Raw genomic sequence first — 23,398 nt, forward strand, 5'->3', positions numbered from 1 at the left:
AGATGAACCCTGAATACCTTAAGCTAGTACCTGAAAGACAAATGCTGTATGATTCCACTTACATGAAGTAACCAGAGCGGTCAAGTTCGTAGAGACAGACAGTAGAACAGGGGTTGCTGGGGGAGGGGACGCTGGGAAGCTGTGGCTTCGTGCGCGTTATGGGCTGAATTGTGTTCCCTCAAAATCCACATGGTAGCCCCCAGAACCTCAGTGTGACTGTGTTTGGAGATAGGGACTTCAAAGAGGTGACTCAGGTTATGTAAAACAAGGCCGTTAGGATGGGTGAGCACTAAACCACTCTGGCTGGTGTCCTTGTTAGAAGAGGAAATTTGGACCCACAGACACCAGGGATGCCTACACACAGAGAAAAGCCCGTGTGAGGACACAGCGAGACGGAGACCATCTGCAAGCCAAGGAGAGAGGCTTCAGAAGAAATCAAACTCACCAACACCTTGATCTTGGACTTCAAGCCAACAAAACTTTGAGAAAATAAATTTCTGTTGTTTGAACCACCCAGTCTGTGGTACTTTTGTTATGGCAGCCCAAGCAAACTAATACTGTGGGTACGGAGTTTCAGTTTTGCAAGATGAGAAGAGTCCTGGAGATCGATTGCACGACAGTGTGTATGTACGTAAAACCACTGAATTGTACACATAAAAATGGCTAAGTTGGAAATTTTATGTATTGTGTAATTTACTGAGGTTAAAAAAATAGGGAAAAAAATCTTGCAACAGTTCTGTTACATACCTAATACAATGGCAAAAATCCAAAATACTGACGCCACCAAGTGCTGACTCGAGCATGGAGCATCAGGAACTCTCGTTCACTGCTGGGGGGATGCAGAACATTATAGCAGTTTCTTAAAAAACTGAGCATACTTTTACTATACCATCCAGCTATCACCCTAGTTGATATTTACCCAAATGATTTGAAAACTTACGTTCACACAAAAACCTGCACACGGATGTTCATAGCACCTTTATTCATAACTGCCAAAACTTAGAAGCAACCAAGATGTTCTTCAGTGGGTGAATGAATAAATAAGCTGTGGTACGTCCAGAGAATGGAATACTATTCAGCACTGAAAAATGAGTTGTCACCATGAAAAGGTGGAGGAACCTTAAATGCATATTGCTAAGTGAGAGAAGCCAATCTGGAAAGGCTACACACTATGTAATTCCTACGATGTAACATTCTGGAAAAGGCAAAACTATAGAGATAGTGAAAGATCAGTGGTTGCCAGGGTTTGGGGAGTGGGAGAGATGAACAGGTGGAACCCAGAGGATGTTTAGGGCAGTGAAACAATTTCATACGATACTGAAATAGTGGGTACATGCCATAATACATTCATTAAAACCTATAGGATGTACAACACCTATGTTGTACATATATGTACAAAATGTACATATGTACATTTTGATATGTCACTGTAGGTTCATCACTTGTAGTGAAGGTGCCACTCTGGTGGGGGATGTTGATAGTGGAGGAGGCTATGCATGGGTGGGGGCAGGGGGCATATGGGAAATCTCTGTATTTTTGCTCAATTTTCCCATGAACCTCAAGCTACTCTAAAAAATAAACTATTAAAAATGCATATATAAAGCTTCCCTGGATATATCAATTCCAGGGTCTAACTAATAACCATCTATTAAATGCAAGATGCTTGGCTAAATGGAAAAAGACAATTCTCAGGAGACTGAAGGTTGAAGACACTAATAAAAATGATTACTACTAGCTATTACTAAGTGATTGGCCAGATGCTTTGCTTGCATTAGGGCATTCCATCCTTGTAAGAGAACTGTAAGGGAGATATTATAGCTCCATTTTGCAGATTAGGAAGTTGAGGCTTAATGAGGTTAATTGGTTACAGCTAATATCCACGGTAAAGGAGCTAAGAACCCAGATAGTCTGGTGTCAGAATTGATGCTGTGCTAAGCAAAGTGTCCCTACTTCCGAAGTTTTGGTTATAATGTAAAGAACAGGTTTTTCTAGAGAATAACAGAAGAGAACAAGAAAAGAAGCCAGCCAGCCATGTCGTTTATGAGTTCTGGGATAGGATAAATGGGCGTATAGCTGAGACAGTGCTAATGAGTTCTAGGTCTTCATTCTGCCGCTTACCAGCAGCGTGTCTTGGTCATGGCCCATTTCCTTTCTATCTAACAGTACTTCTCAGTGTGTAGACCAAAGGTCAGATGCCGCAGCATCTGGATCTGTAGAAAAATACGGATTCTAATGTCAGACCTGGGAGGGAGGGTCCTGTAGGACAGGGAAGGTGAACAGATGCTCCAGGAGATTTTGATACCTACTTCTGAGAACTGTGGGATGAACTCTCCTGCCCTCCTTTTTCAATCTTAACCATTCACGAATCAAAAAGAACGGTTCTGGGGGTAGAAGGTGTTCATGTCCAACAAAGCTGACCCTTTGGGAGCTCAGTAAGATTGAGGAGAGCTACTCTTGAGAAAATGTTAGAGGTTAGGGAGGGAAGAAGTTCCCCTTTGATGTGCTCTGGGATGGTCTCTGCTCATGGCTGAGATGTAGCTTGTTAACAGCTTTTAAATCTTGCATTACTAAGTAAGGGACCTCATTTCTCCTGCAAGTGAGTCAGCTTTGAGAGTTATTTCTATAATGGAATAAATTAAAATCCACTTTTACAGTAAAATTCCGTTTTATTCTACTTATGGGGGATAGGAAAATTAAAGGCTCTTAAATTTCGGATTTAATTTTTAAAAAGAGCAAGATCAGGGCAACTATAGTTGAATCTTCATTTGTTCTGATGAATATGTTATTGAGGCTTTAAAGGTAACTTAACTGACTAGAAATACACTGAGTTGCTATCTCACTTAACGGGAAAAAAAAGCACACACACAGAGCTTAAAAAATCCAGAAAAAAAAAACCATGAGAGCATAATACACAGAAAACATCAAACGAGTAATCATTGCAACCTGTTAGTTTCTCCAGTATGTGCATGTATTTGACTCCTTTTTCTTTTGAATAAGGTTGTTTAGATGAAAAAACCTCAAGCATCTCATGTCTACCAGTAAACCACCAACAGAAAAGAACTCAAAAGTTTTAAATTAAGATACCCCAGACAAAGGGAAAGAGAAAAATCGGGAGTGAAAGTACTAATTTCCAGATAAAGCCTACCTTAACGTCAAGTGCACTCAGTGGTGTAAACTGATCTTATAAGAATGAGATTATAATCCACGGATGAATCATGAGAGTCAATGTTTAAGTAAGAGTTCCTCTCAGTGTGGATCACGTATACATTTGTCTGGATGTGTATGTATCATGTTATGCCATTTCTTCCATATAGTAAGTATGCTATGGTAAGTATTTCTTATAAAAGAAAAAATTTATTAGAAATAAGAAATTAGCATGGTAAGCATTTCTTATAAAATTTTTTTTAATGATTTTGACTTTCCCCAATTATTCCTCCATGGGTCTTCCTTTATGTCTTAAACTTAATGTTTGTCAAAGAGAGGATTTTTTTTTCTGATTTATCTTATTAAACTTAAAGCATATTTACTGAAGTAACATACAACTAATACAAAACTTAGAAAAAGATTAATGTAGTCCAGAATTAAAGTTACCCAGTATGCCTCCACTGCAAGAGAGCCACTATTGTCAATTTTCAACATTTCCCCAATTTGTTACGCCTTTTTATAGCTGAGATCAACCTTTTATTTTCCCAAATTATAAACTAAATTGTGACGGCCTCCACTTACATCTATATTACCCAGAATTAACTATTGTATATAAGTTGTTTCAAGGGGTTTTTTCCATCTCATTCAGCAAATAGAAGTTACCCAGGGTGTGTCGTAGCCCCGCCCTTTAGTAGCTTACAGCTTGTGGGGCTTGTGGGGCAGAGCGAAGCATGGGACTTGGACTCGGGATGTGGGGGCACTTGCTGAGCCCTGGGGACGTGATGTGAGAGCCATTGAAGGCTTCAGGGAGCAGGTGAGAGATGAGCTGGGGGCTGAGGGACTCAAAAAGTAGTTGACATTGATATATGTAAAATTTAAGAATTTAAAGTCATGGTGCAACTCTGCTTAGAAGAACATCCCGTGCCTGCAGGACCCTGCTTCACCTGGGCATCCTTCCCCCTCTGCTCATTCTAGTGCACTCGCCCCTGCACCCCTTCCATGGCTCCAGTCCTGCGGGCCTTCCAGCACCCTCCCCTGCCCTCTCCTTTCCTCCTTAGGGCTGCTGCAAAGGCCTTTCCCTCTGCCTAGAGCACATTTTCTCTCACACACACACACACACACACACACACACACACACTCAACTCACTCACTCACTTGGCTGCTCATTTCTCTAAACCCTCCAGTCTCAGTTTACACACTTCTTCGTCCCAGCTGCTGTGGAGGGTAGAAGATGGCTCCTGAAAAATCCCCGAGGGCTAATTCCCAGGACCCAGGACTATGTTCAGTTATGTGACGAAGGGGAGTGAAGGTTCAAGTTGCTAATCAGCCCATGTTAAGATGGGGAGATTTTTCTGGGTTATGTAGCTGAGCGCACTGGTAGTTACAAGGGTCTTTAAAAGTGGAGGAAGGAAGCGGGAGAGAGGGAACCAGAGCGATGGCAGCGTGAGAAGGACTCAGCCAGACCGCTGCTGGAGGAAGGGAGCCACCAGCCAAGGGATGCTGCCGACTCTGGAAGCTGGAGCCAGAGTCTTCCCTGGAGCATCCGGAAGGAACGCACCCTTCCCTTGGCTCTAGCTCAGTGAGACTGATTTTCACTTCTGATTTACATAACTGTAAGGTAATAAATTTGAGTTGTTTCAAGTCACTGATTTTGTGATAATTTTTGACAGCGGTAATAGAAAACTGATAAAGATGCATTTCCTAACTCTTCCCCTTAATCTAAAGTGGCTAAAATTGGTTCCCGTTTATTCTTTCTCAGGAACCTCTTCTTTTCCTTAATACCCCTTATCAAACTATGGGATTATTTCTGCATTTCCCTCTAGACCAAGGGCTCTGTGGGGCCAGGGACTGTCTTTGGGGTCATCAGTAGTGATCCAGCCAGTCCACTGTAAACTTTCAACAAACAGAATGGATGTGATCAGATCTGAATTAGGTGAAAAGGCCTTCCCAGCAAGGCAGCAAGTGCTAGAGCCAAGAGGCCAGAGAAAGAAATGGTGCATTGGAGAAGCTATAAATCCGATGACTTGGATTAGGAGAATGACTGTGTTGTGGGCAAGGTCACAGGCCTGAACGAGGTGGAGGCAGTGAAGTGTAAATAAGGGGAGAGATCAGTGATGTTACACTGCAGAGGTGACAGAACTTGGGTGCTGAGGCTGTGGGAGGAGGCATGGGTGACTGCCAAGTCAGTGGCCTGGTCAACTGGATGGATGGTGGTGACCTTCACTTAGAAGTTGTAAAAAAGAGGAAAAGGATCTGTAGGCAAGGTGAGCTCGGTTCTGGGTGTATCTGAGATACCTGTAGGCCACCCTTGAACACATATTCCTGTGGGAATTATGAATCTGGAGCCTAAAAAAAAGAGCAGGGCTACCGATTTGGAAATGATTGGTTTACGAAGTACGTAAGGGAGAAGGTTCCGATTAGAAAGAGGGGTAAGGATGGAACTCTGGCAAACAAACACTCATAGTTCAGGAGCAGCAGAGGAGGAGGAGACTGAGAAGGAGCAGCCTGAGACTCAGGAGGACCAGCCTGTGGCACTGCGGCCAGGGAACAGTGTTAGGAAGGAGGGAACCACCGTCAAGGGCTGCAGAGGATACAGCAAGGTTTTGTAGTATCCATTGGGTTCAGCACCAGAGGTCCAAGGCAACATTTTTGGCATTTAGACATTTTGAATGATTTCTGCTCTTAATAATCTGTGCCAAAGAATTACTCAAAGGATTATAAACATTTAAAGCCTTTAATGGATGTTACCAAATTGCTTTACAAAAAGGTGATGCTAATTTATTACCAGCCACCTCGCCACATCAAAAGTAGCGTAGAGTAGTGGTCAAAAGTGTGCACCCTGGGTTTACATCTGTGTTCAGTGGCCTTGGGCAAGTTACCGAGCTGCACTTTGCCCTTTTGTAAAAATGGTGACCAATAATAGTATCTGCCTCGTATGGTTATTAGGATAGGAGTTGCTAACGTGCGCCTTTACCTTTAAACAGTGCCTGGCACATAGTAGTGCTGTTTCCAAGTGTTTGTTAGATAAATGATGGAGAGAAGATGAATCAAAGTTGGGGATTCTGATGTTTTCATGCTCTACAAATTTGAAAGGTGATAAATAATGGTATCTTTATTTTTTTAGTCAGTTTTAGAAAGCTGTTTCTATATAAACTTTATATATGAAGTTGTTACATACAAAAAGTGTAATTTACACACATTAAGGGCTCCCATTTAAGTGCGTAGTTCAGTGAGTTTTGACAAATGCTTGTCCCTGTAACCCCCACCACAAGATGCAGAGCACTTCCATCAGCCCAGACAGCTCCCTTTTGCCTTCTCCCAGCCAATCCCCAGCCTCCCTGACTCCCAAGCAACCACCGTGGCTCTGTTTTCTTCTCCATGAACTTAAAGGAGCTTTTCTAGAGCTTTGTGTGTTTGCGCTCACACAGTACATACTCTGGGGTTAGCTGTCTTCACTCAGCATGAGGTTTTGGAGATTCACGCGCGTTGTACCTGTACCAGTAGTTCATTCTTTTCTGCCCCTGCTCGGCATTTCATCCTGTGGACATACTGCACTTTGCTTATCCATCCCCCTGCTGCTCCCAATTTGGGGCGCTTCTAAATATTCAGGCACCAATCTTAATGTAATAAACGAACGTATGCTTTTGTTATTTGAGTTTTCATTTCTTTATTATTCTTTCATTAACTCATTAAAAGTTTGAAAACCTTCTCAAGAATGTTCAGTTTTTTGGTGTGAAATTTATCTTTTGTCCATGTTTGAGTTCATGGTCCTCATGTTTTCTTTTATACGAGTTTTAATTATTGAGATAGTCACATCTTTATCGTTTCATTTTTATTCCTTCTTGGCTTTTTTAGAAGCTCCCGGTGAAGGAAATTTTTGACACTTGGGTATAGATAACATGTGCATGAGTGTGTGTGTGTTTGAGACAGAGATGCCCCAGTTATTTCGGGGGATTTAATCAGTTTTCAGAACAGGTTGCTGGTTACAGTTATGAAGGAAGCAAACATGAAAAGTGAGTTTTACTCAGTCCTGTTTCACATTTACTGGAACCCCTTGGCGATGTTTTAGATTTATTTTAAAATCCGTGTCTGACTAGTATATCCTTCTGGAATATGACGAGTGTAAGTATTCTGAAACCGTTGTTTATCTTTTAGATAATGAGACTTTTGTCCATAGCGGAGTTTTCTGATTAGCAAAGGGTTTATGCCTGTTAATAACATTATTTCTTATAAAAGAACATCAAACCATTTGGATTTGAGATATTTCCCAAATACATCGCACCTGTCTTTATCTTCTTAAATGGAAAACATCGGGCTTGGTTTTACTCTTTTGGTAACTCAAGATCGTCATGATGAGTATTATTTTTTGTGTTCTTTGGAGGTGATAACCTCAAAGCCTTTCTAAGTATATTGGATCACTGCTGTGTCCAATGGCCTCAGCTGTGCCTGCTTTATGAGTTTTTTTTATCGTTTCTGTAATTTCTACTCTGTCCCCTGATGGCTGCGGAGGTACCTCCCCAGTGTCCCAGACGGTGCATCCAATTCTCTTGTGGACGTTGAAATTAAATAGCCCCATTGTTAGGAATCATATGAAAGAGGAGTAAATAGGATCCAAATGGGGCGAACTCTTGAAGTAGTAAAATACACCTTCTTTTATCTAGTTTTACTTTTCAGAAGTCCCTTTTCCTACTTCATTGTGCTTGACTGTGTTCTGAAGTGTTAACGTTAGTGAGTTACACCAGATAAGTAGGGGTTCTCTGTTATGTTCCATGATACACCTTTCAGAGAATGTTTTCTTACTCCTTTAGGGAAGAAATTGGATCAATAATAGTTATAATGGTTAGTAATGATTGTCATACTTATGATGTGCCGGGCACTCTTCTGAGTGTTTAAAATATATTCATTTAATCTTCACAACAACAGTATCTGTTACATAACAGTTCTCTTACATGCTAGCCCATGTACCTAACTTCTGTGCCGGACCACCATCAGGATGATGGGAAATGTGCAGATACAGATCCCAGTGGTAGAATAGCAGATGCATGCTCAATTTTGCTCCTGTTCTAAAAACTTAACACTTAGGAGAAGAGAATTCCAAAGCCTGCAGTTAAGGATTTAGGCAAACAATCTCTAGAGCTTGCATTGAATGGTTTTGAGAGTTTCAGCAGGCTTTCTCTGCTTCGATAGATACTTCATCACATTTCTCTTGGGAAATCTTTGGTGGCTTGAGTAAGAGTAAAAATGAAGTTAGTTTTTTTTTTTTTTTTAAAGCTTATGTAGAGTTTAATAACATTTTAAAAAATTAAAACAAATTTAAATCTTATACATCTAAAATTTCGAATGTAGTGGCAGTTTGGGGTAGTGAAAACACTGCAGATTTTTTTTTAGGAGAGTTCTTTGGGGAGAAGGTTGCTGATTGGGAATGAAAACATTTGTATGCTTAGTGCTCCTTCTGGAGGGAGTCCTTGTACCTCTAAGGTAAATTATTTGTTCGGTGGGATTTAATTTCCTTACTGATTTAATGTCTCCAACAGACCCACTGAAAGCACACAGCAGCCTCCATCAGGAACTCTGCTTTTTGCCCCTACCTTCAGTAATCTCTCTTTTTTCAGTCTCTTATAACACTTTATCTCTACTTTATGGGACTATTTCATTTTTTTAACCTCATTCTGCTAGGTGTTAGCTGTAATCCTGAAGCCTTAGATATGTTTACATTTTCTTTATTAATGCTTATTATTTTTGAATAAATAAATAAGTGAAAATGAAGACCTTTCTGCTTTTTCAGGCCATATAATACACTCTGGATGAAACCACCTGCAGACTGGTGGTATTCGAATTGCTTTTCAGGGGAGTAATATAGCTTGAGAACTTTTGACTATTCACCACATATATTTAAAGTCTTTTAAGATTATAGAAGCCCACTGGAAAATGTTTTGCCACAAATTTATTTCATGAATATGTAATTAATGCCAGATTCCACCTGATTATTCATTAGCTTTCTGAGTCTGTTACCTATAAAACAGGGAGAATGATGCCTACTTTACAAAGCAACTGTGAGCATTAAATTAGGCAACATCTGTGAAAGATCCTGTTACACAATTAACCCATTACTGGATTATAAGTGGTTCTTAACTGTGGGTTGAAATCAAACATTCTCCGTATTAATTATCTTTAATAGTGTCTGAAATTAGCTAGTTATCTTATCATGAGATAAATCAATGTCAGTATACTGTGAAGCACAGTTGAAAATGAGTTCACTCAGTTTTATAAAAATTCTCACTGAAGTATTTTAGAGGCAATCTTGGTGCATCACTTAGGGTCTCTCTGCGTTATTTTCAGCATCTCATCACTTGTGCCTGTATATATAACTAATTGATGTTTTGTAGTGTTTCTGTTGCACAGTTTTGATTGTTTTTGTTTTGTTTTGTTTTTTGGATCTGGCCCTCTCGCTGTAATGTTAGTCTCTGAAGCGCAGTAGCTAAGACATTGAGTGCACATGTTGACAGCTGTGGTCCTGGAAGAGAGTAGAGGACCTGCTTCCCAGCTGGAGAACCTGAAAGACAGGATGTTTCCATAGTTACAGTGTTTACGTCAGCCCTTTTGAATGCAGCATCGGAAGAACACCCTTGAGCAAATGAGCCACAGCTAATCCTAACCCAAATAAAGCCACCGCGTAATCTCTCTCCCTCTCAGAGTTAACGCTGGGTTTTAGTGGACTCGTTTGTTAAAGTGGAGGGGTGGGGCCAGAACGTTCTTAAAGCCCTTTTTTAGCACTTTGATCTGCTCTCTCAGCTCTCCTGGTTTTTTGCCTGTCTTGCTCACCTCTTAAAATCATCACAGGCTTTAATTTTGTTCTACCTCTAGACATCACATTTTGTGCACCGTTGATGACATATTTTTCAGAAAAGGGTTTACTATTTATAGAGGAGATCTATGTCTTTCAGAGAGTTATGTTTATTTGATTTTCCTGAGAAATTAGATGCTTCCCAGATGGCTGTGTAGGTCAGGTCCTATAATAGTAAATGTAACTTTTTTTTTTAATTGAAGTATAGTCAGTTACAATGTGTCAATTTCTGGTATACAGCATAACGTTTCAGTTATATGTATACATAACATACATACCTTCTCATATTCTTTTTCATTATAGGTTACTATAAGATACTTAGTATATTTCCTGTGCTATACAGAAGAAACTTGTGTGTTTTTAAAATCTATTTTATGTGTAGTAGTTAATATTTGCAAACCTCAAACTCTCAGTTTATCCCTTCCCACCTCCTTTCCCGTCGGTAACCATAAGTTTGTTTAAATGTAACCTTTTAAAGTAAACTGGATGCCTACACATGTGCATGTATTCGACAGCTACAGTGCCAGCCCGGGAGGAGGATGTACATGTGTTCTGCGCCTGCCCCTTGTCAGCACCCAGGCCGATCTGCAGGGCTGCAGGAAAGTGCACAGTGAGGCTGACGGCTTTCACTTGAAATTCACAGCTTCAGCTGGACCAGTGGTGGGGTCCAGCATTCCTTCTACACGACTTGCTCTCTGTCTCTCCTGGATGAGGAGTTCCCACTTTCTCCTCTTTTCTCAGCTGCTAACCGCCTCTACCCCCTCCACTGATAAGAAAATAAAAAGCAACCAGGAGGAAGTATCTAACTTCTCCCCTTACTTATCTACTATCATGCCTACACCTGCACTGGGCACTCTGCTGAGCTTTAATTATTTTGGAGAGGGAGGTAGGAGGAGGTAATTAGGCTTATTTATTTATTAAAAAAATTTTGTTTTTAAATGAAGGTACCGGGGGTTGAACCCAGGATCCCATGCCTGCTAATAAGCACATGCTTTACCACTGAGCTATACCACTGCCCGCTGAGCTTCAATCATTAATATGCCCTTTTATTATTCAAGGCCAATCTTCAGCTTGTCTGATTCACAGCCCCTCTTGGACCTCTAGCTGTTTCTTTAGTGGTTGGCTCTTCTCTCTCCTGCGGCATGAATTCTCCCCCTTCCCCCTTACCCAGTCATTCCTAACAGCAGACTCACATGTTGAAATAGCCTCATCTTTCAAAGAAAAAAGAAACGAAGAAGGGAAAAAAAAAAAAAAACTTCCTGGAGAGACCCCACAATTCCCTGTAGCTACTGCTGCATGTCTGTGTTCCTCTTTGCAGCAGAATTCTCCGAAAGAGCTGCCTACTCCAGCTTTCCTTCCACTCGGTCTTGGAATCTCTCCATTAAGGTTGCTCCTCTGCCTGAACAGCGCTGTCCAAGGTCACCCATGATCCTTCCAAAGACAAATCTACAGCTCAGGTCTTGGTGAATCAGTTCTCCCTGACAGCAGTACTTAACATGGTCGCTTTTTCTCACACTCTGCCCTTGGCTTCCCAGAGCCCACTCTTTCTACGTCTCTTAACTTCAGTGGCAGGTTGCCCCTCATTCTCCAGACCTTAAACACTGGCGTACCCCAGGGTCAGCCATTGGAATTTTCTCTTTCTATGCTCACCTCCTAGGTGAATCCAATGAGTTCCATGCTGTGTCCTAAAATGTCTTATTTACTGATGGCTACCTAATTTCTGTCTCCAGCTTGGACCTCTCTCCCAGCCCGCATACCCACAGATCCAGTGGTCTTCTTGATTTCTCCCCTTGGATGTCAAAATGTCCAAAGTTGAGTTCCTGATTTCCAGTGCCCCAAACCCGTTCCTCCTGCAGACTTCCTCACTCCAGGTGCTTTTGATTCCTTTCTCAGGAGCTGCTGCTGGCCCGACCGTCACACTTGATCCTGAATCTCACTATTTCTCACGACCTCCACAGCTACCCCTTCACCCAAGCCATGACCATCTCTTGAATGGATTATTGCCGGATGCTTCTCACTGACCCCCTTTCTTCTACCCAGATGAGCCCAAGAGAACCTTTTAAAATACGGAGTCAGATCACCGTGTGCTCAAAGCCTTCCAGTGGCTTTGCATTTCCCTGGGAGTAAAAGCTGAAGTCTTTACAGCCGCCCGCAGGGCCGCAGAGATCTGGCCCCTTGCTGTCTTTTCCATGTTATTTATCATCTTTGTCTCCCTGTCTCCCAGTCTCTCTCTCCCCACTTCCTCCTCCATGTCCTTTCTCCCTCCTTTCATCACCCCCTCCCCCATTCTCCCTCTCAATCACTATTCTGGCCACAGTGGCCCGCCCGCCTCTCCTTGAAGGATCTGAGCACTTTAAAGCCTTTGCACTTGCTGCTTCCTTCCGCCAGATGCTCACAGGAGTCACTTTTTTTTTTCAATATCATACAGAATAGTTTTATCGTCCTAAAAATCTTCTGTGCTCCACCTATTCATCTATCCTTAACCCTGGTCTTTTTTTGTTTGTTTCTTTTTTTTGCCACAGGAGTCACTTTTTGCATTCAGTTCAATTGCCACCTTCTCTGAAAATCCTGTTAAGTATAGCACCTTCCTCCAAGCATTCCACCTAATGTAATTGTTTGTCCATTATTAACGCCCCTCCCCTATTTGAGGATGGGGACTTTGTTCTGTCCCTACTGTATTGTTGACCCAGAACGAGCCTGGCACACCATGAGTGCTGAGTGAATGGATGAACGTGGTGGTAATTCACTGTAGGATTTTATTAAGTCTGAAGGTCTTACGTGATAAAATGTCATAGAAATTTCACATGCAACTTTTAAAAACACTACAGAAAATACGGTAGGTCCATATACAGACAAACTCCTTACTCATGATGCCTTGTTTCAACCTGTGCTTGAAGATAAGGCTGTTACTTAGCACCATTAAGTATTAATTATGTAGCAGACATTGTGCTGAGATTATCCAGTTTAATTCCCCGCAATTCATCACGTGTTATTATCCCGTTTGACAAAGAAAGGAAATGAGGCTTAAAGAGCATGAGGCCAGCTGAAGGTAGGAAGTGGCAGGTCTGGGATCGGATGGCGGCAGAAGCAAACTTCAGAACGATGGCTAGATGGCTTGGCTGCTAAAATAAAAGCCTCCCGGAGAGGAGTGGAAAGTGATACATGCGCGGTTCATGTTGGTCATTTATATGTTTATAAACTTAAATAGAAAAATATTTAAGAAAATGTTTCAGGGAAGGGTATAGCTAAGAGCAGAGGTCCTGGGTTCAATCCTCAGTACCTCCATTAAAATGAATAAATAAATAAATAAACCTAATTACCTCCCTCACTTCAAAAAATTAATTAAATCTATTTTTAAAACTGTTAAAAAAGTAAGCATGCAAATTAACAAAAAAATGAAGTTGAAAACTTAAATTTTTTTTTTAAAAAGGAAAGAATGTTTAGTTTTGGAAATGAAGGGTTAACGTTTGTCATTGTTAAGCGGTATTATAAACGAGATGCTTTTGAAAAATTTTGAGCTGAAGGTGAGATCTCGTGGTTCTTTGCCCGATGACCTAGCTTAGTTCTGTGATGTGGTTCATAGATTCTAATTCCTACCCAGTGAGCTGTTGCTATGGTTGTAAAGGCTTTTGTGTGTGAGTCCAGTAAATTCCGATAACACAGAGCTGGCTTGGAGTGCCCTGGGCTGCTGCTTCAGGGGAAAGGCATGAATTCACAACTTAAGATTTTTTTTTAATTGAAGTGTAGTCCATTACAATGTGTCAGTTTCTGGTGTGCAGCACAAGGTCCCAGTCATGCATATACATACATATATTCGTTTTCATTTTCTTTTTCATTATACGTTACTACAAGATGTAGAATATAGTTCCCTTAAGATTTGTACAGTTAAGTTTGCAGGTGACGATTGCTCTTCAGAAAGACAGCGTCCCACTCAAGAACAGAGACTCTGGCAAGGGAGATGACACAGGGAGGGAACTGCTAAGTCCCAGGGAAGAGGATACCAACGAAAGCACGCCTGAGCCTGTTTCCCATTTTCTGGTTTTCTAGACGAGATGCAGCCAAGCTCTAGTGAGACTTGGGGACTCCATCAGCCTCATGCTCTGGTTCTTCCTTCTCCCTGCCACTTCCCACTTGCTCTCCTGCTCCACTCTCTGGGGTATAAATCCCCTTCCCAAAGACCTGAGTGATGAGACAACAGTAATCTGGTATTTTGGGTAAGACATCAAACAGATCAATAGCACCGACATTTCACTTACAGGTTCCAAACGCCTGTGAAGTGAGCAGTTGCTGATGGTCACACTTGCTCCCCGTGGAAGGAAACAATATGCTGTCCTGGGTTTTTGTAGGAGGCACCTTTTTACAGAATCAAGAAAGTAGTGATGCCCTGGGGTAGCTGGTAGCTAATTATGTGAAGCTAAATCTTGTTCATTAATGTAGATAATGTGCTGAATATTGTCAGTAAGGACATTAATGGGCTTTTTCATGACTACCATGAATCTTAAAATGTGACTCCGCATTCAAGATTGTCTGTTGTCTAATCCACTCTGGAAAAAGGAGCTGCAAGGTAACCTCTTCTTTGAGGTTCTGTTCCATGGGGGGCACCAATGTCAAAAATGTGATTAAGAACTAATTAGAAGAACTCTACAGCATTCCTGAATTCATTCATGACATGACAGCATGAAACATTTTCATTGATTTTCTCTAATGTGAATGAAACTACCAAGCTTTGGTATTTACTAGTACACAACTTGTGCGATCGAATTTGATGGCTTGTTGCTTTTGTGCTTTGTGTTGGGATGGCGTGATTCATTCCTCTGTTTTCGTTGTGAATTTCAAAAAAGAAAAGAAAATGCAGACCACGTATTTCAAGGTATTACGTTGTGGGTATAATTCAGAATTTCCCCCCCCCCCCAAGGATCTTAACTTCATTATTTTAAAATTGCTGAGATATAATTTTTCAGAGTTTCTAAAATAATTGAGGGCTGTCTTTAGACAAGACTGTTTATGAACAGAGAAATAAGATCGGAGGTGACGGGGGCGGACTATTAGCAGCGCGTCTTCAGGATTAGCCCAGAAGGTGACGTGAAGTATTCTTACTGTGTTCCTTTATTTTTGTGGGCTTTGTGTCATGACCTCTTCGTTTTTCTTCCATTCCAACATCTGCTGGCTTTTACATGGAATCATTTCTTTGGTATTTTCAGTGTTTGAGAGTTGTTCTGCACATGCCCAGCTATTGTTCCCAAGCAACTGACTGGGTCAAATTTAGGATTGAGCTCTCATGCTGTGACCTTAATAACCATCCCTTTTTGGCTTTAAAATAGGACTTGTAATTGATTTCATTGTTCTTTGTTCTTCCTTTTTTTTTCCCCCCTAAAACAGGCTGCAGATACTTTGGCTGTGAGGCAAAAAAGAAGAATTTATGATATCACCAATGTCTTGGAAGGAATTGACCTAATTGAAAAAAAGTCAAAAAACAGTATACAGTGGAAGTAAGTCACAAACCAGTACTCTATGCTACCACCTTTATTTTTCTTCTCAGTGCCCTGTAAAATCTGATCTCACCATTTATCTCTCTGAGTCCTCTATTTCAACCTCTAGTCACACGAGGCCCCCCCCTCATGTCCCTGGTCACACCTCTCTGGGCTTCTGTGTCACTCCTGTGTTGGGATGTCCCCTTGCCCTCTCTGCTGTTTAATTTACATTCTTAATATTCAAATATTTTCTCCGTCAGGCTGCTTCTTTGGTACACACTGCATACTGCTTTGTATTATTAATCCCTCTCTGCCTAAGTGTTTCTCTGTCCAACTAAAACAAACTCCTTGAAAACAGGAACTGTGTCTTACATGTAGGAATATGTACTTTATAAACAACAGTTAGTTGGAAAGCATGTCGTTTGTTAACTGTTGTGTGAATGTGACAAACACTTCCTGTTCCACAAAAATGTGTCCCCTTTGGCTTTGGTTTGTTTTAGCCCCAAACCCCACCAAAATAGTAAAAGTTTGTAATCTGTTTTACTAGCATCTCAGGCTACTTAGGGAGACTTCCAGGTGTGACTCTTCGGCTTTGACATGCTTTTGGTGCCTCAGTCACCAGCCTGACCTTCCAGATAGAACATACTGGGAATTTTTGTAACTTGGTTTGTTCTTGCCAATAAATTGTCTAAGGAAACATGTTCAGAGGTACGGGGTTTTCTATTTTCCAAGGGTTTTAATACTTGATGTTTAGAAAAGGGTAAAGATTTCTGTCTTGAATATGTTACTAATTAAGTGAGTTTTATTACTGCAAAAATTAAGTGATGCTAACCTGGGTCTGATACTGAGGATGTTAACTCTCATATGTTTTTAAGAGGTGTAGGTGCTGGCTGTAATACTAAAGAAGTCATAGACAGACTAAGATATCTTAAAGCTGAAATTGAAGATCTAGAACTGAAGGAAAGAGAACTTGATCAGCAGAAGTTGTGGCTACAGCAGAGCATCAAAAACGTGATGGACGACTCCGTTAATAACAGATATCCTTTTAAGTCAGTTGTACATACATATATAGCTGTGGAATATGTATTTATATAATACATGCTTTCAGTCTGAAGATCAGTTACTTTATCCTAGTATTTTTAGAGAGTTCAGTTTTGCAGGTGAATATAACATTAATTTTATAACATTCTTATAATTTATACTAATATTTAAACATTTTTACCTTTTTAAGTTATTTGGTACATCTGTCAGCACTGTTTCTGTGTTGCATTGAGAAAAACAAATTCATCTAGTTTCGGTCTACCCATGGATAGGATGTAATATGCTAGCTAAGGTGTGCTTAGGGGGCCTGTGAATTTGGAAGTCAATGTTAAGTGCATAGGCATACTTAAATCTTTGTTCTGTACTTCAGTCATTCGGGGTTCCAAAGTGGTAGAAATTCAAGTTTTGAAAAATTAATTTTGGTTTGAAAATGAAACATCACGGGCCTGCGATCGGTCCGGGATACGTTCTACCTAATATGAACCCAAAGACTACTTCCTCAGGGTGGGGGTTCCAAGGCGGGTGTGTCTGTCCTCCTGTATTGGAGGGAAAACGTTAGTGCTGTCCTCTGTGTGTTTCTCACAGTCACTGTGTGTGTCTGCGATTCTCTTGATTTGTAAACTTACCTGTACTTGTATGGAACGTTTTAACTACATTGACCTCGTACCACCTCTCATGAACTTTGGACTAATATATACAAATTATTATTCGCGTTGTCTTGTGTTTGGTGAACAAGTCCCTGATCTCACCTGTTACTTCTTTTCTGTGGATCAGAACTCCTTAACAGTTTGACAACAATGGGGGGCTTCCAGCTGTGCCCTGTGGAGCCCCAAGATTCAAAAACCATTGAACTAGTTGGTATCGCACTTTGCTGCCCTGCTTTCCGAGATTCTGGCCGCCCCCAGTCCCCTAAACCATGACCCAAGGAGACTCTCGGTGCGGAGGTTTACGCAGGCGCCCTTCACTCCTGCTCGTAGCATGCTCTTCCCCGTCGGTGTCCTGCCCCCAGAAGCCCTAATTGAAAAAAAGTCAATTTCCACGAGGAATATGTCTTCCATCTCTCCCAAGCGTCCTCAGACATCACAGAAATCAAAAGTGGCTTCTTCTCAAAGGATGGACACTTCTCTTACGGACCTTTGTTTGATTGCCTTTGCCTTTTCAGACTAAAAGACTTGGTTCTTTTTTATCTGACCATGTGTGACAGTCCTTCATGCATTTGGTCATTTTGTTTATTTTGGCCTTCAGATTTATTATCTTAATTTCAATGTCTCAACCTTGGTATAAATGTTCCTTAACTCTGTGACAGTACATTTTCCTATGTAACTCATGAAGACATCTGTAATTGCTTTAATGGTAAGTGCTGTTAGTCAGTTTTTTCTCACATTCTTCCTCTGATCAACCTGTTTAGTGTAACGTGACTCAGAATTCCCCATTCGTGCACCCCAAGTCGTTACCTTCCGGAGTCGTGGACATTTTGTCTTACAGTACAGTGCCGTGTGTTGATAGCTGCTGTCACTTCAGTTCTCATGACAATAACTGCTTTTCACACTTGATTACAGGCATTGGCAGGTATAAACTGTGTGTGGGAGAGGCAGCTGTCAGAGAGGGATTAAGCGATGGTCTCAAAGTCACAGAATCACAAAGTCATTGACCAAACTTGAACCAGAACACGACTCTCCTTGGCACTGCTGATGAAACATTAGGCAGCAAATGTGGTCATAAATGGAACTCAGAGAAAGCAAGGGGACAGAGTGAAGTGTATCCATTTTATAATCAGGAAAATTATCCCTCACCCTATTCCATCCCCAGCCTCCATGTTTTCCCCTTGAAATGACAATATAATGTATTAATAACTAAAACGGGGGGTGTCCATAGTTGCCACTTAGGACAGTATGTGGGGATGACCATATCCATGGCTATACCCATTTTATATATATATATATATAAAATTTTGCATGCAGTTATATTTAATTTTACATGCTCTATTAAAAGGACAGTCTTGTGTATCACGCACATACCAAAAAAAGCTGCCACACACCTTGCCATGTCAAATCTGACTTTCATCTCAGACCACGTTGGTAATATATCTGACCTTATGGCTCTGCTTTGCCACCGTATCTCCCAAGCTTTCAAAGGAAGTTTGGGGAAGTATTCTTAACCTTCAGCTCAGCAGAGATGGCTGCAGAATTGGGCTTCCAAAGGAAGTTCACTTAAGCGCAGGATTTCACTGTATCGTACCTTATCTCTAGTATCTCCAGTCATTAGATCGTCTACTTCAGGCAGAGTGTTATTTAACTGAGGCTAAAAGCTTTCATGAATCTCAGACCTGGCGCGAGACTGAGTGAAAGCAAAATGAACTCGAACTGAATTTGTTAATGAGAATAATGGAGCGAACGCCGAGTATTTGCCCTGTTCTAAGAGTTACTAATACATACAGCGTCTCATTTAGTCCTCAGAACAAACCGGTGCAGTAAGTTATACTTCCTCTGCCTCCATTTCACAGAAGTAAGAACTGAAGCCCGAGGTCCCCCAGCCTGGGATTCAAATCCAAGCATTCTCAGAGCGCATACTCCTGGCCACTGAGTTCCAGGGTTAATAGTATTTTCTAAAATATTTCTAAAATGTAAAAATCTTTATTTCTTAATTTTTTTTTTTGACCAGGTGATACACTTTTGGCCATTCAAGCACCTTCTGGTACACAGCTGGAGGTACCTATTCCAGAAATGGTGTGTATGTAGGATAACTTTGGTTAAAATGGATCTGCTGTTCAAGAGGGACAAAAGTTTATTTTCTTTAGCTGAATATGACCTAATACTTTAAAGTTACTGCTTTTAAGTTGTCTGAAAGTATTGATACCTGAATTTGGATGTCTTCAGTACTTAGGTAAAATTATAGAAGTGATTGAATCATCTAGCATTTTCTTTTCTTTAAGTTTGATTTTATTTGAGATAGAAGATATCAAGGAATGTGTAATGATACAATCAATAATCTTAAAAAAAAAATCAGTCTTGACTATATCTATAACCAATATAACAATCGTGACTGAGGAGAAGTCACTTTAAATATCAACAATAATATATTGCTCTAAATTCAGTCCTTTAAAAAATGTTTTGTGGCTTATTGAGTCAAAGATACTTACCGACTCTACGCTAATACAAATTCCATTTTAGTTTTTTTGGATTTAAATCTCCTGAAACAAACTGACTTGACAATTATCACCACCAAAAAAAGAGGTGGAAAAATTTACTATTATCCTCTTCCTCCCTCCTCCCAGCTATTCTAGACGTTTGTATTTAGGCATTTCTATGACTGGATTCTGAAGCATCAGAATACAAATTACCTTTTTGAAATGGAGTGACTTTACATTTATATCTCTGTAGGCAAAGTCAGTTGTCTTGGTGCTTTGCTGAATAGAAAAAGTTTTGACTTGGGCAATAATTGCCACTTAGGATGCATGTTGGGATGACCACATCCATGGCGGCTGATGCCAGGGGATGGACTTCCAAACATACGGACAGTGCTTGGAGCACTGAGAACACTGACATGTATGATTACAGTAAAAATGGATGGTTTCCAGAATTCTACAACTGCAAGTTTTTGATGACCAGGACTTGAGAAAAGCTTGCTTTTAAGGGCAAGTGGTTCCTATGCCCTCAATATCCCATTTCACTCTTGGTCTCTACTCTTGTTTTGACTTAATGACTTTATTTTGTTGTATGTATTTAGTTAGTCCCTAGCAGCTTTTGCCTGTCTTATTTTTAATGTTTCAAGGTAGCTAGAAATGTTGACATTCATTCGTTTATACCTAATAACTTCAAAGGGTCAGAATGGACAAAAGAAATACCAGATCAATCTAAAGAGTCATTCAGGACCTATCCACGTGCTGCTTATAAATAAAGAATCCAGCTCATCTAAGCCCGTGGTTTTTCCTGTTCCCCCACCTGATGACCTCACACAGCCTTCCTCTCAGCCCTCGACTCCAGTGACCCCACAGAAATCCAACCCGGCAACTCAGAACCTGCCTGAGCAACATGTCACCGAAAGAAGCCAGAATGTTCAGCAGACACCAGCCACAGACTTATCTTCAGGTGGGTTCAGGGCCTTTGTTTTAAAAAGTAGAGCAGGGGAAGTATAAATTCTGTATTAAACAAGTTGGAGAGCTTTTCTGTATTTGTCAGTTGTGACTTTATTCTGTTATCTGGTACAAGAGGCAAAATTTTAAACTTGATCAAGAAGTAATTTCGTGTCTCCTGTGTGCCCAGCACTGCGATAGGTATTACGAGGAAAATTTAAAAACAGATCTTGTCTTTAATTATATCACTACATGCTTTTCTCATAGGCTGTGTGAATATATATATATGTGTGTATATATGTATATATATATATTTATATATATATAAATTTATGCAATTTTTCTTAGGGTTCCATTTTTAAAATTAGACCAGATTTGTTCCCCCCACCCTCCTTTTACTCTTTATGTTAGATTTTTATCTGAGATTTACCTTGTTAAGGTTCTTTTCTCTCTTAGTAACTCTACTATACATAAGTGAAATGTGCTTTAGCTGCCTTTAAGAAAAATCATACCAGTGTAATTAGTGACTCATGCCTCCTGTTCTCTGCATTTTCTATTGTTATACTTTTTTTTTATTTGGAAAGCTTAGTTTTACAGAGTTGATAAGTGGTCTCAACTACAATTATTTATGAAATTATGCCTTCCCGAGTTGCTTCATCTGTGAATTGATAAATAGCCGAAACTCTAAAAACCGGGCATCAGGAATCGTGGGCCACATGTCCTAAGGTTCCCTGGTACCCAGTCTTTCCCCTGGCTTACATGGCAAGGTATTTCGCAACTCCTTACTGATTCTAAATAAAGGACCATGGTTGATACTCTCTCAGTGGTTGCTGAATGAATGACTGCTATGCCAATACAAACACAGTACAGCAGATGATTAAAAACTGTATTGTACATAATCCAACTTGTTTATCTTTACCTTTGGGATGTGGTCTACTCTGCGAGTTCACAGTGGTTTAGAGTGAGACTAAAAAGATCTCAGAGACACAGAGTATTTTCCAGCTTCCTGTTGTTCATACCCTTCCCCTATAAGTATTTCTATACCATAGGCCACAGGGGTGCACAACAGAAAGTGTCATCCTTTGAAAGCTTATACCCTAATTATAACCCCAATTAGGGATGAATAAAATAGGCTGGCTTTGTATAGTTTAGCTTAGACACAATTAGTACATTGGCTTCCACAAAGCATTAAAAAAACTTTTGAGTACTTCATTTCTGTACATGATTTTGTATTTGGAAATAGTAAAGAAAGATAAGAGAGGCCCTTGAATAGCAGACTGAGTTAGGGCTTCAGAGGATAAAACCAGTGAAGATTTGTGGCCAGGGAAGTGGCGTGTTTAGAACTGTATCCTGGTAAGCACAGAAGTAACATGATTAGGAAAGAAGAGGCTGTTGGCCGAGGGAAGAAGAGATTAGAGGCAATGGAGACAAGATTAGATATCTGCAGTTATGAAACTGTGAGAGAACACTGAGGCTAAAATGAGGTGATGACAATGGGATTGGAACAGATTTGAGAAATACTGTTCAGGCAAAATAAGTAACATTTGATGTATGAGCTCTAAAGATAAAATTAACAGGAGGGATGGAAAGTGATGTTGAAGTTTTAAGGTTGGGTGATTGGGAGAATCATGGTACCACTGACGTTCTAAAACTTGAGGAGTCAGTTTTGGGAGAAAAACGATGAGTCTCTTGGCCTGTATGTAGAGTTCGCAAGTTTAAAAGTTCTGTATGTTTCCGTAAAGTTCTAGTATTTTGATTTTGTACTGTTAATTAAGCTTTATCACATTTCTGTCTCCAGCAGGATCTATTAGTGGGGATATCATTGATGAGTTAATGTCTTCTGATGGTAAGTAGTTAAAAAATTTTAATAACCATCTTACACATCAATAATGCTTTTCTAGAATTTATAAGTGGCACATGATTTAAAAGAACTGAAGAACCTATATATTTTTTAACTGCTTAATGTACTATGGTGATTCATGAAAAGTCTCCCTTAATACTCTATATAGTAAATCATAGGCACGCTTCAGATTTTTCCTTGCCTGCATTCTGAGGAAAAAGAATTCATAAGGGGATAGTTATCATTTTCACTGAATAAACTTCTAAACTGTTGGCACACTAGCCCTTTTTATGCCTGGAGAACTTGGTCAAGAAAAGTAAAACAATGTATCTAAATCAACAGGTAATCTGAAAACATAAGTTTTGTAAATATCCCCACTGTGGCCAATGTCAAGCTGCCAATGTGAAGTCACTATTACTAATGTTAGCTTTGTCATCATCTGCTCTGAAATAATTCTGAAAAATCAACTAGCTACAATATTGTAGTTACTTTAATAATTACTCTCGGGGCCTCCAAGACTCTGAATCCATATATGTTCTTGGATTCAGAGTCCTAGTTCCTGACAAATACATAATAGCTGAGACCCAGGAAGTGGCAGCTGCTAAATTAGCAAATGGTACAGTAACCACCTCGAGTTTATTAAACACTTCTGTAAATGCAGAGAATTTCAGCATATTTATTTTTAAGTTTAGTTCCTTTCTGTTTTCAAAGTGATAGCTCACTTAGCAGATCAGAGAAAATACTTTGACCAGTGTTTCTGAATCTTAAATTTTAGTGACAAGTTCAACCACTAAAAATCTTAACCTTTATTTCTCAAGCTAATGCAACCAATGCATAGAATGTCTTTAAACAAGAATCATTTAAAATAAACACAAAATACCATGACTACAATGTAGTCATAATTTGACTATTACTTTTCCTGTGTATTTTTAAAAACTGTATAACGTGGGTAACATATTTTGTACTTTATGCTAGTCATCGTTACC

At 40.2% G+C, this 23,398-nt stretch overlaps 1 protein-coding gene across 8 annotated transcripts in view; it reads left to right on the forward strand.

Moving 5' to 3' along the window:
• Positions 1-23,398, forward strand: part of E2F5 (E2F transcription factor 5) — a 28,483-nt gene that overhangs the window by 4,251 nt on the left and 834 nt on the right. The window contains exons 2-7 of one of the 8 annotated variants that reach the window (XM_031441406.2): positions 15,368-15,477; positions 16,335-16,496; positions 17,810-17,853; positions 19,162-19,226; positions 20,321-20,588; positions 22,371-22,418. In XM_031441406.2, coding sequence (XP_031297266.2) covers positions 15,368-15,477; positions 16,335-16,496; positions 17,810-17,853; positions 19,162-19,226; positions 20,321-20,588; positions 22,371-22,418 — 697 coding nt within the window. The remainder of the gene's footprint in view (positions 1-15,367; positions 15,478-16,334; positions 16,497-17,809; positions 17,854-19,161; positions 19,227-20,320; positions 20,589-22,370; positions 22,419-23,398) is intronic. The other 7 variants (XM_064480907.1, XM_064480909.1, XM_064480910.1 and 4 more) reach the window with 7 other exon arrangements.

Source organism: Camelus dromedarius, chromosome 30 (genome assembly GCF_036321535.1).
Source record: "Camelus dromedarius isolate mCamDro1 chromosome 30, mCamDro1.pat, whole genome shotgun sequence".
Classification (NCBI taxonomy): Eukaryota; Metazoa; Chordata; class Mammalia; order Artiodactyla; family Camelidae; genus Camelus; species Camelus dromedarius.